This window comes from Chinchilla lanigera, unplaced genomic scaffold (assembly GCF_000276665.1).
Source record: "Chinchilla lanigera isolate Chin_1 unplaced genomic scaffold, ChiLan1.0 scaffold00004, whole genome shotgun sequence".
Lineage (NCBI taxonomy): Eukaryota > Metazoa > Chordata > Mammalia > Rodentia > Chinchillidae > Chinchilla > Chinchilla lanigera.
The window spans coordinates 32,367,636-32,386,486 of record NW_004955405.1 but is presented as its reverse complement, the minus strand read 5'-3'; the positions used below and the strand labels follow the sequence as shown (position 1 = coordinate 32,386,486).

Here is an 18,851-nt window from a genome sequence, read left to right as displayed (position 1 = left end):
GTTTGATCTGTCTCCAAGTGATACTTCTGCCATGTTTGCATGCGGCTGAAGGGCTCTCCTTCCAGGTACCAAACCCACCCTCTCGCACTTCTCCCACCCCCAGAACCAGGAGCTAAATAAAGGCCTAGTCCTTATTCTTTATAATTTACCAGTCCCAGGAATTTCATTACAGTGACAAGAAACAGACAAAGACAGATAGTGAGCTTTGGTAACGATGTTCTAAAGCACTTGCCATCAGCAAGAGGTAGTCAGGGCATTCCGGTGTCATGTGCAAAAGCGTGTTGTCCAATGAGTGGTGTTAGAAGGCCAAGAAGAGCCAAGAAGGTAGTTTGCTCTTTTTTTTTTTGACCCAAGGTCAACACCAAGTAAAGCAAGGAATAAAAGGATGCCCCTTATACAGTCTCAGTCATTCACTTATTTATTTACACATGTGTTCATCCACCCAACAAACACAGAGTGGGAAAATATATAGTCTGGGACTTAAGGATGCTCCATCTAGAAAGGAGACTGACAGTTATACACACGATGCTAAGTGCTTTGTTGGGAGACAACATTTGTGTATTAAGGGGGATCAGGACAGCGGACCCCAAAGAAGTGGCCCTGAAATATATGATTAACTTGGGAACTAAATTTCCTTCAACCCCCAAAGTGTCCTCCGGACCTCTAAGCCAGTGGATTCATTTAATAGGCACACGAATCACCTGAGGATCTGATCAGAGTACAGATTCTGGTTTTCCGAGATCTGCATTTCTGATGAGGCTTCGAGAAGCTGCCGATGCTGCTGGTCCTCAAGCACACTTTGTGTGGGGAAGAGGGATGGTCCTGTGCTCCAACTCAGGCCAGCATGACCATCTATTTGTCCTGGCTCCACCTCATGAAAAGCAGAACTGTGGAGAAGGGGACAGGATGACAAGAGACGCTCTCCAGACCCTGCCGCTATCGCCATGGAGGTGTGCATGGCGGGGGTGTGCAGCAGAGATCACAGATGCTGCTTTATAAAATTGGTAGAACTTGGTATTATGCTTTCCTTTTTGGCCTCCCCAGTTGGCCGAACCCTCTCTTGACATGAAGAACAGACTGGAGATGTAAATATGCATGCAGGAGTGCTGCACGAGGCTGCAGAAGCAGGAACAGATTAGCACAAAGACGGGAAAATGGTTAGCGTTGCCTCAACTGCTTGGCAAGCTGAACACAGAGAAAGGTAGCTGAAAGAATTTCTTCCATGTTTTCACTCATTGGAGGGAGGAGGTGACGGGAGTCACATATGCCTTGTTCCCTTGGAGAAAAAATCTACCACACTGCAGCCCAGACTGGAGGGAGACAAGGCCGGAAGGAGACAAGGCCGGAAGGAGACAAGGTCGGGGGGCGGGTACAAAGACATCTTAGCTTAAGGAAGAGGGCAGAGGCACAGAGTCCAGGCAACTGGAGCTCAGCATGGTTGGCGCACGGCATGTGGAGGCTCCTGAAATGAGGGTCACAGAGCGAGGTGCGACCCCGACAGAAACATGAGGTAGACAGGAAGCCACGGAGGGTTGTTTTTTGTTTCATGTATGGCTTTTGGTTCTAGAGACATTTTTCTTCATCTCAATGCATAACTTTTTGAACAGGAAACTTACCTCAGACTCCCAAAGGCTGTAACAGTTACTCTGTTGAAATTTCTACTTCTTGCCTCTGTTCCTCAGCCACCTTACTTCTCTCCCCCCAGGCAAATGACACAGTTTCTTGAGACTCTTTCCAGAAATATTTTAAGGGGGTATGGGTAAACTTTTAATATATTTTTTCCTGCCTTTTACACGAAACATTATTTTGTCACACTGTCCGACCATACTGCTCCCTTAACTTCCCCCGTCATTCACTCTGACTCCAGCTATGTTTTGCTCTGACCTGTTGACTTCACCTCTTCATTGTCCTTCATGTCCTTCATTGTCCCTTACTTCCTCAGCTTGTACAGTATCCTGACCAAATCACTCCTGGCAGCTCTACGTGACGGGAGGAAATCCACACAATAATGCTGGCCTCGCTCGCTCTGAATCCATGACCAAGACCCTCCAGGGGACCGTTGGAGGTGCCTGGTCACCAAAAGAACCCATCCAGTCTTTCCTTCTCCTCAAAGACTACCTCATACCTCCTCTTCTTCCCTGGAACCTGCAAAATCTCATTTCCCCTCAACTCCATTCCCTACTGATGACTATTTCCAACTTCACAGAGACGGCTGAAATAATTAGAAGAGGACATCCCTAAATTAATGCTTCTCCACTCACTACCTACCTATGCAGACCTGTGCCACCTCCTTGGTCCGCATCCTGTGGCTATGGGTAACTCCTAGTTGAGGCCTTCTTCACTTGTGGCCTGTATTCCAACCTCTGTTGTGCAGGCAAACCTCTCCTCCACAGCCACCTAAACATCCTCACCCATCTGTACTGGGACACTCCCAGGGGCCAACAAATATGTTCTTTCTTCCATCCTAATAAAATACCTCTCTTGATCTTACTTTTCTCTCAGGCAATGACCTATGACCTCTCTCTCTAGCAAAACTCTTCAGAAGAATAATCTCTATGTCTTCTGACTTTCATTCACGTCTCTTCCCATTCTTCTCTAGTCTACTTCGCCCCGTGTCTCTCCATCATCCATTATAGGTGTCCTTGTTGGGATCATTAGTGACCTTCGTGTCACCGAACCCAATGGACAATAGCTAGGCCTCATCTTGTTAACTAAGCACAGCACTAACCCAGCTGGCCATTTCTTCCTCCTTGAAGCACTTCCTTTTCTTCTGAGACACATAATCCTTGACTTTCCTTCCACGTCAGGAATCTTTCAGTCTCAGTCTCCATAGCTGGTTTCCCTTCCTCTCCCCGTTCCACCTGTGTGCTGAACTCCCACTTTTCGTTTGGACTCTCTACTCTTATATCCAGCTGCCTACTCAACCACTCCCCTCCGATGACGGGTAACATCCCAAACTTACTGAGTAAAAGACTGAACTTCTAAGATTATTCTTTCCCACCCTCATCACCTTTACCCATAGTCTCACCATCTCAGCCAATCAAACCACATTCTCCTCGCTTCTCAGGCCCTTGATCCTAGCCACTATCCTTTCTCACCTCTGAACTACAACAACTCCGATAGTAATTCCCAGTACAGCTCTTAAAACTGAAAATACTTAGCTGGTCATCTTCTAAAGCAATAGCAAAAGAGGGTAGCAGGAGAGATACACTTAAAATTTTATTTTCTTCTTGTCTAGGGCTTCAACACACATTCCCTTCAATCTGTCTTCCATGCTGTCAGAGGGAAATCTTTCTAAAAGGTGATGAAAGAAAAAGTCCAGGATGTCTACACGTAATTCCAAAGGTCAAAGGCAGGGTAGTGGAGTGGATAAGGGAGGTTAATCACTTAGCACTTATTGTCCTAAACCACGAAAATACTGTTTCACTTGCCCGAATTCATGTTAAAACCTAAATTTAAGACCCCTGGCAGCTGACCCCAGTGGCCACTGATTCCTGTTTACACATTTTCAGGAGTACTGACTCCAGCCAATCCTTCTCCTTATGGACTGCCCTCCTAGCCTCAAACCTTCTCCTCTTACATCTTCTTACCCCTCTTATCTACCGCTGAGGTAAGCTCAGTGTAAGCAGTTCATGCTTTCCTTCCCCAAATTTTCACCATAAAAATACTCTTCACACTCAGGTCTGCTGGGCGCTTTTCTAGCTGTGCTATCCAGCCTTGCTGCTGGGAGAGTGGAATTTGTCCCAGGACCTGGTCCTTTTCTTGTTAGCCTCTGGGATGGCTCAATAAATCCTTTTGTTTCAGAGAAGCCTCAGCCCAAAGAATTTTGGTTTAACAAGGACAAGCGCCAGTCATGGACATCCCAGTTAAGACTCATGGTGACATCTTATGGCCCAGAGGATAAGTTCTAAGTGCCTTCTCATGGTGTACAGGGCCCTACCTTCCCTTCAGGGCCCCTCCCAAGTCTACGCCCCCTGATTTCATGCTATAGACTACCTGGAGCTGCCAGACAAAGAAGTTGTAGGGAGAATCTGAACAGAAGGAGCAGGAACAAAATGTCTGTGGAGAGAGAACATGCTCATGGCAGAAGTACACATGTGAGATGCGAGAGGGGAGTGAAGCAGCAGGCAGGAAGTTCAGTACAGCCAGAGGAGGGAGTGCTTCCAGGGTCAACTGAAGGGAGTGCTTCCGGGGCTTCAACTAGGAAGCCAAGCAGGACCCAGACCCTGAAGGGCCCCCATGGCCATGGAAAGGAAGGTGTTACTGTCATTTCGTAACTTTAAACACGGCTGTGGACCAACGTGTAGAATGACATCAGGTTTCCACCTGGGGGTTAACATTGCTCGGGAGATTCATCCTTCATTTTAATATAATTTTCAGACTTAAATCATGAAAGCATGCAAGCGCACTATGTGTTATCATATACTACTAATGATAGATTATTTTTTAAAGCTTGCCAAAGCTTTTCTCTAAGAAAACTCCCAAATTCATCTTTTAAATCATGGGTCATATGCCAAAAATTCTACTTTGAAAATAGACCCTACGTCAAAAGAGGTAGAAAAACATTACTGCAGACATTGGTGAGACCTAGACAGATTCTAAGCAAGGCCATGAGATGACTACATTAGAAAAAAACGCTTTACAGATAACACAAAGAGAAGAAAGATCCATCTGAGAACATTTGTCAGATTTGTGCAATCAACTGCCGTAACAGGAGGAGCTGACAAACCACAGCAAACACACAAACCTGATAACATGCCCAACTGAGACCAAGGGTCAGAAAAGTCCAATGGACAGAAAATCTGAAACAACGCTGTCTTAGAAGAGTTTATTTCTCTCAAATAAAAGAAATACAGAGCAATCCACACGGGGGTTCCACGACCTCCAGAAATTTGACTATTCCTATGTCATGGCTCCTCCTATTTTTCCAGCTCAGGTAGTTCCAAACTCATGCTACAACACGGCAGTTACAGCTCCAGCCATCAACTCTATATTTCAGGTAACAAACTAGAGAAAGAGTTTGGTTTGTTTTTTTTTCCTTAATTCCCGTTAAGGACACTTTCTGGAAGTCATAATCAACAATTCTGCTCATATCCATTGGTCAGGACTTAATTGTCTGGTGTAAATCCAAAAAAGGATGGGAAATATAGTCTTTTTTGGGGCCACTATGTGCCCAGCTCAGAGAGTTTTATTACTAAAGATGAAATATTGGTGAACAATTAATGATCTCTGTCAAACCAGACATATAACCTGTAGAGGAAGAAAAGGGCATATTATTAACTAGTAGGATTTGGCACCCCCAGAATTGTTCTCCCAAATGCATCTCAACTTCTGATCCCATGCCTTGATTCCTCCAATGCCCCCCTGCCTACTCCCCATTTCCCATGCTCAATGCTACCACCTTCTTACTAAAATCCTGCTCATAGTTCAAGCCCCAACTCTTGCTATGACATCCACGAAGTTATTCCTGACCCTCTCCGCACTAGAATTTCATGTTCCATGGAGCTGGGCTTCTCTCTTGACACCACGCGGCCTCAGTCATTGGTACAGCCAGGTACTGCAGGGTAAGTTATCCAGCAGGTAGAAGCGAGCCTTCTCCACCTCTTTTGCCAGCAGCACTGTGTAGCAGAACATGCTTACAGCACAAATATCAGCAAATTATATTGATTAGTTAGAGAAAGAAAGGGTCTATGTGAAGGAAGGGGGGAACAATGTGTTTATACTCTTTTAAGGGAAGTGTTCATGCACCGAGTGAAATTTCCTGTAAATGCACCTCAGAAAATACGATCTTTGCTGAGGCCGCAATCCCTTCTTAGAGGCCTAATTTGGCACGATCTGCTTTGCTGAGCAAACACTTGTTATTTTTCATTTGCTAGCTCTTCCTAAGAGCTCTTTCTAACACAGCAAAACAAGGAAAAAGGAATGACTACAATGAAAGCCAATCGCGACAGTAGTACTCGCTAACATGTAACACTGCTGGGCACAGGGTGGGACACTTCACATCTGTGATCTCATACGTCTTTCACCACCGCAATGAGGCCCAGCACCTCACTCATCCCGAAGGGACGGAACGACTGGGAAACTTTCTCAGGTGAACAGCAAGGCTGCAATGTTTTCTGTTCATATGGGCCTATCGTATGTGTGACATATCTTTTCATAAAGCTTTGCATCATCTTTTTCACTGTTAAGAGACCCGCTGGTAGACAGACACGAATATTCCCCTTATTTTATAAATGCAATGAAAACCCTCATTTAAAAAACCATTCCCAAATCACTGTTGGACATAAATAACATTGCAATTATCTGTCAATTGCTAACGTGGTACACCTTATAGTTGGGGGTCAGTGGTGTCTTAGAAACTAATTCCTATTTAGTGTCTTAGTCATGTTCCTCGTCACAAATACCAGGCAGCTGAAACTTAAAGGAGAAGAGGTTTACTTTGCTCACATTTTTAGTCCATGGTCTGTAGGCTCCAAGGCAGGAAGACATGGCCGAGAGGTGTGACACGGGAAAGCTGCCTATGAAGGCATGAGGCTCATGTGGGGCATCCAGATAAACACGACGGAGTAATTCTTTTGATAAAGTTACTAGTCAACTGAGAAATTCATCTGTAGTTGTCTGTGGGTACTTTTTCCCTTTGTGTCAGTAGGGATCAAACCTAGCACCTCACACATGCTAGGCAAGTGCTCTACGTCTGTGCTATACCTCCAGTCCCTGGATAGCTTCTCTTGAAAACAAGGGGCATAGACCTTGTGAGATCCTACTAGTCAGTAATGGAAATAACAATACCAACATCCATTAAGACAATCTATCTTTTCTGTATGCTAGGTAAGAAAGATAATTTGATCATCTATTACTTTATTAAATCAGTTTCACTGTATCAGATTTGCCATTCCAGGTTTAATGACCTCAAAAATATTTGCAAACATTGATCACGCCCTAGATTCTTAGGTCCTACTTTCGTAGGACCTACTTTCGTAGGACCTATGCATGTAAAGTACTGGGTTTCGTGGATTCCCCCCCTCCTTTCGCTTGCAGGGGCCAACCCAAGGATATCCAGATGTAGACCAATGCTTTCTGTGGCCAGAGCGCAGTGTCACTGCTAGATCACTTTTGATGGAGAATTCGACGGTGCCAGCCTGCAATGCACCATCCGCTCTTCCTCACACTTTTTGAATCTTCTCTAGAAACGTGTTAAAGTTTCCCTCACCCCTCCAAATTGAAGACCATTTCCTCAAGGCGGCCTTCCTCTTCAGCCGCCCCTCCGACGCTGACCACACATCCTGACAGGGTTGCTTCTGTTCCCCTTCCTCCTTTCATTGCTCAGTTCCCCACTCCGGCTTCCACCTTGCACCAAACCACGAAAGCCCACAAGACTGGGGTCGTCTCTACGCCCACCACACCACCAAAGCCAAAGGGAGTTTTCCACTTCTTACTTTGACGGCCCTCTAGGCTGCATGTGACAATGCTGGATGGCTTTTCCAGTCCAGTTCACAGGCTTCACCTCTTCTGGCTGTGTTTAAAAATCGGCTCAGCTCCCAACTCGTTATCACTGCTCTTCTCATTACGCAGTCTTCTTGAGTGGAGCTGAACTGTTAGCAAAATTTCAGCCACCACATTAAGGGACCTGCTCATATCGAACTGGCATTTCCTCAGACCTGTGGACTTCAGTCCAGGTGACTCACGGGCATCTCTGCCTCGATCTCCCATAGGTTCTCGAACTGCATGCACTCAAAATAAAAGCTAGAACCTTCCCTATAAATCTATCCTCTTCCTACGGTCTGCCCTCCTGAGTGATTACCCAGCCACTGAAACCAAACACTTGAGCTTCACCCTGGGCTCCTTTCAATCCTAAGGGCTAAATCCACTTAGCTCTTAAGTATTCACCCACCCATTCCTTCTGAATCCTTACGTCGTCGGAATCTGTGTAACCTGAATCTGACCATGCAAGTTACGCCCCTGCTTAAAACTCTTCAACGTGTCCGCACTGCATGGATTCAGGATTAAAGGCTCAATGTTTAAAGTTCTTTGAAAGCAGCCCTCTAATTTCTCCAGTCTCAAACTGGAGGCTAAATGCAATGTATTCGTCAATCCCCTCCTTTGTTTTTCTTCGGGAAGGACTCCAGAACTGAGCTAACATAGCATTCCAAAATTGGAATGTCGGCTTATTCTGTTTTAGATCTCTGGAGACTGGAAATATGCACAGTAAGTACTAAAATGGACACAGCTTCCAACACTTAGTAAAAGGAAGGAAAAAAAAAGTTTCAGTGCCTCCCCGTCGGGGAATCGAACCCCGGTCTCCCGCGTGACAGGCGGGGATACTCACCACTATACTAACGAGGAACTGCACACGAAACGCTCTTCCGCCAGATCTTTTATCCTGTATGCCTCCGCCCCACCCTTGCCATCTACACTATCAAGTGATCTGGCATTTTGTTGCCATCGCGGCTTTCACTGAAATTACTGGAACTAACGTGGAAGCGTTTGGTTTGTCTCACCGCTCCACTTCAACCCTTCGGCTCACCCTTTCTCCAACAGTGCCCCACTCCTCAGAGATTTCCCCTCCGCCCCCACCACGGCCCCGCACTCCCAGGTGGCCTAGCGAGCCACCGCTCCCGCTGCATCACGGGACTAGTGGTTCGGCCCCCGGCGCCACCCTCGCTCTTCTGACTCTGAGGAACTCGCTTTCCCGGCGTCCCCCGCGAGTCCTCTTCGCCTCGCCTCTCTCCTCGGCTCCAGCTCTGTTGGAATCGGCTGCCACTGTGCAGTGCGGGTCGGCGTGCGGCGGGTCTCCCAGAGTCATGCCAGAGGTCGTGGACACCTGTTCTTTAGCCTCCCCGGCTACCGTCTGCCGGACCAAGCACCTGCACCTGCGATGCAGCGTGGACTTCAGTCGCCGGGCGCTGACCGGGATCGCCGCGCTCACCATCCAGTCTCAGGAGGACAATCTGCGCAGCCTGGTACGGAGGCGTCTCCCCGGCCGCCGCCTCCTCACCCTCGCCCCTCGCCCCGGCGCCCCGGCTGCCCCCGCGCGGCCCCCGCCGCAGGCCCCTCTCCTTCAGCATCTCCCTCCCCAGCCCCTTGTCCACAGCGCCCCGTCTTCACCCCATCGTGCTCAGCTCCCCTGCCGCACGTTTGATGCGGTGTCCCCACGGCCCCCGGGTCCAGCCCGGCACCCGGCCCACGACTTGCTGTTCTCGTCTCACCTTGACGAACCCCGCCCCGGCACGGGCACACACACACACACACACACACACACACACACACACACACGCACACGCGCGCGCGATCCGTTTTCCCGCGCGGCCTCCCCAATTTCTCGGCCCGCAGTCCCCGCATCGCTCAGTCTTGTACAGCTCAGACCCTGTACACCGTTGATCCCCCAAACACACCTTCGTCCCCGCCCGCCACCGATGCCCTGTTCCTGGCGAGCCCTCTGTTCCCGGTCCGAGCCCTCGGGATTTCCAGCCCCAGCCCCTTCTCTCCTCTGCTTTGAAACTTCCAGTCTCCGCTTTCTCTTTCTTTTCAGGGTTCTTCGTGCCTTTGCTGCTTATCACCCTTATTTTCTAGTAATTTAAGGACGGGTGGGACATTCGGGCTTTCTAAGGATGACTCTACGATTTCATACTTTTATAAAGTGTCTAAGTATTGGAATAAAGGTATGCTTAGATTCGTGGAATATTAGTCAGTGATTTCATTTGCACCATATGACCTGCGTTCAGCGTGCTTGTACCTGTTGTGTTTGGGACCGTACTTTGCATCTGAAAAGTTCCACAGAGCAGTGTTTTAGAAATAAGAGGGACAGGAGTAAAACCAGTCATATTCAACTTCCTACCTAGAGTAGGATGGTTGGATGGTACGGGGTAGTTTGCAGTGTTGTAGGGTGATACCTGTTAAACAGTAATAAGCAGTCAGATTAAATACTGAGGAGGGAAATTAGTGAATCAAGTAATTGGACAGAATAATAAATTTAGATAAGAATTGAGGTTTCGCCTCTTTTTCCTGCTTGTATGATAGATCCTCTATTTTGAGTTCATTAATAGGAATTAGTAAAGCACTTAACTTTCTTGCTGTTCTGTATTGATGTGTAATCACCAAAAGTAGTGTAAGGAAGAAAAATGAAAGCATTATAAACATGAAGGTAACCATTTCCTTGTGGGTTGCACTTTGGTCTTGAAGTACCATGCTATCTTTTATTGCAGGAGCAGCTTTACTGCAGCAGGGCTGAAGTTAAGTTCCATTTCAATGAATTCTTTCCTTTTATTAAAAGAAGGTGAATTTTGCTAGCTTATCATGGCTTAATGTGACCTTGTACTACCCTCTGTTTCATAAAAATTAAAAGCTTTACCTCTGGAGTAAGCATGAGTCAGGAGGCTTAAATTTTGAAGAATGGCTCCAAAAAACTTGCCAGTTGTTCTTGTAGTCCCTACGTCTAGCGAAAAGTAAGATTTTAAAATTATGATTTCTAGTTTGGCCTATCAGTTTAAATTAACAAATTATAATAATGTTAAATTTGTACAAGGAAGATTATTTGTTTGCAACTGTTTGCTTGTTTATAACCTGAGACCAAGAGCTTCCTCTTAATTTTTATATTTATTTGAAGTTAGCTTGTTTTCCCCACTAGGGACTGAAGGTAGGGACTGTATTTCATATTTCTTTATATCTCACATTCCTAGTATAGCACTGGGCATGTAAAGACTCAAAAGTCTGACTCACAGATACAGTGAACTAGAAAGCAGTGGTTAAACTTGATATGGACTACATTAATAATCGTGCTAACGGTATCTCAAAAGTGAGATGACGTCACAGCACCCCAAGGTATGATAGACCAGTGCTGGCGCTGGGTGAAGGAAGAGACAGCATTTCTTCTCTTTCACCCCATTCTTGGAGTCTGTGACTTGGGAAATGCCATAGGAGCTTGTAAGAGTACTCATTCCCAGCTCTCTATAGTCTTTTCCAAGTTGCAGTTTGTTTACACTGAGATTGGTATTCAAAATGCTATATGATAACTTTTAAGCATTTGTTGAAACAAGATGTTCCTCAGGTGGCTCAAAGGAGGCTTACTGTCCTGGCCAAGACCATTCACTTGTAAGTGACAGAAGCCAGGGATTGAACCTGGATCTTCACTGAATTAATGGCTGAAGCAGGAAAAACATCAAGCTGTTATTTGGGTTTGGTTGTAACAGATAAGCCTGTGGGTTTTGTTTTGTTTTGATCACCGCAATTTATAGATACCAAATAGAAACTACAAAGACATGATAATGAGCCATAAAGCTCTCTTTGTTCACTTTGTTCCACAAGGAATTTGAGGCTCCTTAAGATAACGTGCAGTATAATAAGTTGAAAATAATAGGCCGGGGATATAGTTCAGTGGTGCAAGCACCTGCCTGGCAAGCGTGAGGTTGTGAGTTGGATTCCTGGTTCAAAAAAAAAAAAAAAAATCAGGAATTTGGAGGAAGAGAGAATGAAGATAGAAGGAATAAGACAGTGGTATAAAGCCTGTAACACCATGAATTGGGCCACAGTACTGACATAGAACTTCCTAGTAGCCTGTGCAAAAGGGAATCTATTATATACTTCATGGCAACTGATCAACTGCTCAGGAGTATTTTTAAAAAATGTTTGTGGTGTGTTGTTCAAAGAGGAGACTGAAATACAGCAAGCTATATCCTCAGTAACTTTCTGCCGTAAGTAGGGCTATTTTGTACAACTATATGTCGGTGTTTTCATCTTGTACATAATTGGTGCTCAGTAGATGTTTGTTGAAAGTACTAATTCTGGGGCTGGGGATTTAGCTCAGCGGCAAAACGCCTGCCTGGCAAGCGCAGGGTTGTGAGTTCGGTTCCTGGTACCGGAGAAAAAAAAAAAAAAAAAAAAAAAAAGAAAGTACTAATTCTAACTTGTCAATCATCTAACTTCTTTTATTTCACTTACTACAGGTTTGGCCAATTGTTTAATAACACTTATCAGAGAAATTTGAAGGGGAATGACTTGCATAATTTGGAAATGAAGATTGAGGCTTAGGCTTTGACATACAGAGAAAATTGACATTTTCTAATTTCTTTTGGTCTAGAACTTGCTTCATACATTAACAGACATCTACAGTTTTTCGGGCACTATGCTAAACCCTGGGAATGGAAAACTTAAGGAACATTGTCTATTTAAGTATTTCAGCAGGAGAGGAAATAAATCATTATACTACAGTATAAGAAGTGCCATAGGAGAGTGCAGGGCCAACCACTATAATAAATATAGGGAATATGAAAAAAGGCTCACAAAAAAGTTATTACTGTAATCAATTTTTCTGATGCAGAGAAGATCTGAAAACTTTAGACGATGGAGAAAATAGACTACGTTCCCCTCAGAAATGACCAGTCAGTTCATCTTGATAGTTATAAGGTCCATATAAGCATGGGTTGTTATAAACATAGGTACTCAAATTCTATTATTAAATTAGATATCCAAATATATATATACTAGAATATGAAAGTACATAGAAGTGACTATTATTCTTAAGATATGAACTGTATGCTCCAAATATATGAGTATAGGAAGATAAGCCAGTTTAGAGATACCTAAAAAAAAAAAAGAAAGTAATCTGAAAGAAAGAATTGCCCATTAGGAAGGAATCAGAGGATACTCAACAAATTTAGCTACTCAAAAAGAGAAAAAAATTAAGAAAGATCAAATTAGTTGGGATGAAAATTTCTTTCCAAACAGAAACTGTTGGCATCACAGAGGTGGGAATCATACTTAGTGATTGACCTTACAACTGTCACTCATAATTAACATAAGAGAAGTGACAGGGAAGTGGCTGTTTGTTGGCATTCTAACTCCCATTGCTGTTCTAACCCAAATATGGGCATAGGGTGGTGATGGTCCCAGAAATTGGGAGATGAGATAACAAGGGAATTCTGACTGCTCAGGATCTGGTCTAGGGTGCTGGTAGAAAAAAAAGAAAAAATATGAAGACAGTATAAAGAAGAACACCTTCTATGGACCGTGTGCAATTGGGAGGATCGTGGGTTATTATCGTGTTTGAAACCTCAGGTAGTTTGAGGAGTTTCAGTAATAGAATTAAGAAACAGGAGAGAGCTGATTTAGGGGAGATGATGGTGGCTTCATTGTTAGATGCCTGTTAAATATGAGGGGGTATAGTACTTCCTGTGGACAGGTTGAGCAGGCAGTTACAGATGTCCAGCTGACATTGTGGGCAGGGGCAACTGTAGGAATAGACAAGTGGTCGTCGGCACAGAGATATTAGTTGAAGGTATGGGCATGAGTAAAAGCTAGGGAGTGAAGAATGTGGTGAGAAGATCAAAGGACGAAGGCTAGAACATGGGGGCATACCCATAGGCAGGAGTTAGAAAGAGGAAGGAGAAGAAACTCCTAAGTACAAGAACTGTTTGTGTAATGGCAGAGAAGCTAAAGATGGAGTTTCACCCAAGTGGCATGGTCCCCGGAGCTATGAGTAGACACAGGTCACTATTTTGTATGACTATCCCTGAAGATCTTGTGGACCAGAGGGACTGCGCCTTCAGTAACAAGGAGTAGAAGCCAGACTGAATAGAAAGGAAGAATGCTTGATGAGGAAGAAGAAGCAGCCCCTGATCACCCTTGGAGTTGAAGGAAAGAAGGAAGGAAGGAAGGAAGGAATGTAGGAAGGAGGGAGGGAGGAAAGGAGGGAAGGAGGGAGGAACAAAGGCAGGAAGATAGAATAGTGGGTAGAAGGGTCAATTGGCTACTTAAAAATAATGTGAGAGACTTGTTCAGATTGTTTGGAAACAGTTTAGTGGCACAGGAAGGTCGAAGGTTCTAGAAGGATTTAGTTGAGGGGTGATGGGAAGGTCTGTTTTCTAAGCTCAGGGGATTACTGGGATGAAAACTGCTCAGGTTCTTGATGCCCCTCCTTTTTGCCCAATGTAGTCATCCTTAATCGGCCATGGCAAGCACATTCAGTCTCCTAGTCCCCCACAGGGTCATTTGTCAACTGTTTTATGAGGATGAACTTTTTCTGGATAACACAACAGTAGTGATACACGGTCTGCTCATTTGCGTAACAAGTGCCGAGGGTTGTTCTAATTTTTACACTTATGAAGTACACTATCTGAGTATACTATATATGAAAGTATACTATAGGGATTGGACTATATAAATTCTAAGAAACGTAGGGAAAGATATATTAAAGAGTTTGAATTTAAAAAGGATATAGGCAAAGTTCTTTGTAACAGAGAAATTAAGCTTTAGGAGACAGAATTAAAGGGATTTTAATTTAGATTGACTTTTAGTTAGTGCCCAAAATTTGTGTGACTACCCTAGAATAATCAAACAGTATAAACGCAAATCTTAGACCCCCCAAATTTTCAGGATGCTTAGGATCTTGAGTGATGAGTCCTAGACTAACTTCTGCCTCCTTTAATTCCTGTAATATCGCTCTGGCTTACTCTGTATAAGCAACTGGTTCTACAATCGTAATTAATCTATATCTAACACTAATTCTTTCTAACATGTAAACTATTTTCCTGTTATTTATTTAAAAATTTAATTTCAGGTTTTGGATACAAAAGACCTTACAATTGAAAAAGTGGTGATCAATGGACAAGAAGTCAAATATGCTCTTGGAGAAAGACAAAGTTACAAAGGATCACCAATGGAAATCTCTCTTCCAATCGCTCTGAGCAAGTATGAAAGCTATCCACTGCTGTGTTTTATACCTGAATGATGGGGAAATATGTTTTAAAATAATTTAGACAGCTTTCCTTTTTTGTTTGTGTGTATGTAGTAATTGGCACACTATATCTATTAATGTGTTTAGATATGAGTTTACAGTGAAAATTATGTTTTTAAAATCCTAAATAAATCTATTGCCTAAAACACTAGGTTACTGGTAGAGCACTTGCCTAGCATGCGTGAGGCCCTAGGTTTGAGCCCTAGCACTGAGAAACAAAATATAAGCCAGATGTGGTGATGAAAGCCTTTAATTCCACTAGTTGGGAGGCTGAGGCAGGGGGATGGTGAGTTTGAAGACAGCCCACACCACATAGTAAGTTTAAGGGCACCCTAGACTATGTCGCAAGACCTTGTCTCAAAAAACAACTGTTCAAGAATAAGTTTTTTGGTTACTGACTTCTTTAGTTACTCACAATCTTATTAATGTCTAGAGTAATAATGGGGCCTGTCATTATAAGGAGTCATTTCAGGATAACTTAGGAAGCTTTTACACGCTGTACACTCACCTTTGCCACAAAGGCCAGGTGTTGTGATTAATGGATAATAACATCACCAAGCATAGAATTTTTATCTGTGTACCAATTGTGCTATAAGTGCTTCAGGTGCATTCTTTAGTCCTGTAATAACCCTGTGTAGTATAATCTATACTTTACAGCTGCAAAAAGGAAATCTCAGGTGAATAAAGTAACTTATTCAAGAAAATGGCAGCCCTAATTTTCATAAAGGGGACCTATCTCACCCCCTGACACATGCAGGAGGGAAAGGATGAAAACTGTTGGCCTAGGACAAGAGTGGTCTAGTAGCCAGTGTTTCTGTGCCTTCTCTTCCCTTTTCTAGTGGCCAGTGTTTCTGTGCCTTCTCTTCCCCTTCAAGAAAGGAAAAGGAAACCCCAAGGCAGGATGCAGGAAGGGCTTCATCAGCTCCATTTTACAGATGAAGAAATCCGCCCGAGTTTATGCCACCCATAAGTGGCCGAGTCAGGGTTCACACCCTGGCAGGTCTGCTGATCCCTAAAGCTCTGACTTGCTCCTCATTACGAGTGCTTCGGAAACTGCCTGTGGGAAAGGGGCAGTTTGTGTTTTCTCCAGTCTGTCATAGACTGCTATCTCTGAAAAATGCAATAAACACAAATTATTAGGAAAAAGAGATTAAATACGAGAATAAATACATGTTCTTTTATTATTAGATCCAGTGGTCATAAAAATTACTCTGCAAGTTTCTAAATACTTCATGTTGATTCCTTGACTTGCCGAATCACAGATCAGTAACAGTTTGCAGAGCAGCACTGCTTTGTATCACGCCCTAGCACCTACCACGTGGTAGTTGGAGCTCTGAACTCACGTCTCCGCTCCCGCAGTTTGTCAAGAACTAAGTGATATCACACATGCAAACTGTGGGACACACGGCGGAGCACCGACTCATATTAGTTCCCAGATGTCTTCATCAGGGTTAGCACAGCAGAGGACCCACAGGCTGGCATTCGGGTAGGAAAGCAAGAACACAGTTACCCAGGAGGGTGCTGCTTTCCTAGAGCTTCCTCTCTGTCAGTAATGAGACCTCACTTAATATTTACATTATTCACCATATGTATTATGAATTCAAATTTTAGTTACGTGGAAGTATGCTCTACTAATGTGCTTTATTTGTTTCCTACAGAAATCAAGAGGTTGTTATAGAAATTTCTTTTGAGACATCTCCAAAATCTTCTGCTCTTCAGTGGCTCACTCCTGAACAGACTTCTGGAAAGGAGCACCCATATCTCTTTAGTCAGTGCCAGGTAAAAAGGGTACCAGAATGGCGTACTGTACAGAGCACTCACGGCACCTGCACCTTCATGAGGCAAGATGAACACTAGTCTTCTGAATATATGGGCCTTAGCTAATACAGTGTTTTTTATTTTCTGATATACAAACAATATATATTTTCATGTGTGTCTCTTGCTACTGATATATTCATGTACTTTTAAAAATAAACTTCCTTTAGTTTGCAAGTAGTCTACCTAAATTGGAGTCTAGGTCTTATTTATAGTTACATCCCCAAGACCTGGCATAAAACTTGCCGTAGAGTGGGAACTCAATAAATGATCACAAAATACTAGGAAAAATTAGTGAAATAAAAATACTTACAAAATACTCAGGTTACGCAGAAAGTGAATGCTCAGATTTCTAACTCTGAACATCTAAACATCATTGCTCAGAGATAATCTTCTGTGAGTGTGGAGTGTAGCCTTTCCAGACCTGTTATACATTTACAAGTGTTTATATTCAATATACTTTTAAAATATGAATTACATTACTTTTGTTCCGTACTTCCAAGCTAAAGATAAATAACCATACAATTAGAGACAATCTGTCACAAGAATAAGTATCAAATTCTTTCTTGAGAAAAAGAAAACCTAATTCTGTCAAGAATCAAATAGCCTATTATTAAAATTAATGGAACTAACTCATAACATTTACTGTGTTCCTAGGCATTGTTTTAAGTACTTTATACATTTAATCAACTTACTATTCCTGTATGATAAACTCAAATTTGAATTAAAGACTGTAACAAAACCTAATTTAGACACATTTACTTTATGTGGCTGCTTAAAATATCTTTTTAATCTCGGAAGCCTTATTTCAGTAATCCAGAAGAGATAAATTGTTTTGGGAAAGAATGTAGCAATTCTCTCTCTCTTATCTCTTAGTCACATCTGATTTTTAGTCAGTATTTCTCATAGACTGCCCATAAGCCAAAGTTACTGAGAAACATAGTATTAGTGAGTCATATGAATATAAATTTTGAGTATATTAAAGTACTTCTTTAAGTATTCAAAAGACTACTTCATTTCTTGCAGCAGTGTTTAAAATATAGGAATGAGATTATACTACCTTCAGAAATTATTACAGATGACAAGAAACATGTAGATGTGATTTTTGTTTAGTGAATTTGCTTCTAGTAATTCTGTATACATATTTACTTAGCATTTGGTCTTATCCAGTGAAATACATATAAAAGCCCCTTTGGCATTGCCAAGCCACCTATTACACAACACACTATGAGGAACTCTAAAGGTTTTGGAACTCAGTTTGAGAGAGAGAATCCAGTGGTTCTTCTAGTCTTCTTTAACCCGGCTAGAGGTCATCTGGGAGCCCATGTCTTTGGGAATCGTCTAGATCTGGTGAGATCTAGTGTGGGGGTTTTAAGGAAGTCTGGGATTTTTAACAGCTTTAGAGAGGGATGATAGTATCAGTATTCCTTCCAGCCCAGTAGGCTGTTTCAGTGAAGCTGGGATTCCTTTGCTTATCAGCAGTAGAAACAGACTTATTTATAAACCGATCCGCTTATAGAATTGTAGGTTCTCTGGCCCTTGTTGATGGAACCAGTGTTTAGGAAGAATTGATGTGCAGATGGTGAAACTCTTGCATGTCATAAGAATGAATATGTCTACAGGGTATTGAGAGAGCTGTTCTTTCTCCCTCCTTTCCTTCCTTGTTTTTACTTTCAGAGTTTGCTGCAAGATTGAAGTGTCGAGGAGCATTTCTTAAGCTGTTTTCCTCAGAACACTGGCATGCCATTAGACTTAGATAGCTAATGAGTGGGAAACGCGTTTATGTTAAAATAAGTGCCGGGAATCAAACAGGTTCCTTTGTTGCAGGTCTTTTAGAGCCTTCAGGAGGCTGGTGTTCCCAGTGACTCTCCAAGACAGGAATGTAGTGTGCTGTGCTTCTCCACAGCACAGATTTATTCCACTGCAGAGCCTTTTTCCTCAGGGTTCCTGAGAGCATTTCCCTGCGCATTACTGTTAGGCTACTTAAATGTTCGTATATTTTTAAAAACTGAGTTCAAGCTTCTCTTGTTTAACGACTGAGTTCCATGCTGCGCCTAGGTCATTAAATGAATGGCCTCTCAATGAGGAGCTGTATACAGAATGTACATTACAGTACTGTAGTTTGCCTCATGCTTCAAATGAAATGTGAGGGTTGACCATAATGAAAGGGGACAATCTGATGTTTTTATCCACAGATCTATTTTTGCTGCTCCTAAGAGATCCTAAGAGATGAGAGACCTATTCTAACAACAGTGCTGTAATTTTAATGATTTCTTAATGATCCGATTTATGAGAAAGGGGAATACAG

General features: G+C 43.1%; 1 protein-coding gene, 1 long non-coding RNA gene and 1 other non-coding gene across 3 annotated transcripts in view; 1 reads left to right on the top strand and 2 right to left on the bottom strand.

Moving 5' to 3' along the window:
• Positions 1-4,820: 4,820 nt before the first annotated feature.
• LOC106149748 lies at positions 4,821-8,555 on the bottom strand. The gene is made up of 3 exons (XR_001236106.1): positions 8,327-8,555; positions 5,473-5,635; positions 4,821-5,250 (listed from the first exon to the last, which is right to left on the bottom strand). It is a non-coding gene; the product is annotated as an uncharacterized LOC106149748 (long non-coding RNA).
• On the bottom strand, positions 8,272-8,343 carry Trnad-guc. Its single transcript has one exon. It is a non-coding gene; the product is annotated as a tRNA-Asp (tRNA).
• Positions 8,556-8,801: 246 nt separating the features above from the next.
• The window catches only part of Lta4h (leukotriene A4 hydrolase), a 32,681-nt gene continuing 22,631 nt past the window's right edge, over positions 8,802-18,851 (top strand). The window contains 3 exon segments of the mRNA NM_001282364.1: positions 8,802-8,960; positions 14,552-14,682; positions 16,387-16,507. Coding sequence (NP_001269293.1) covers positions 8,802-8,960; positions 14,552-14,682; positions 16,387-16,507 — 411 coding nt within the window.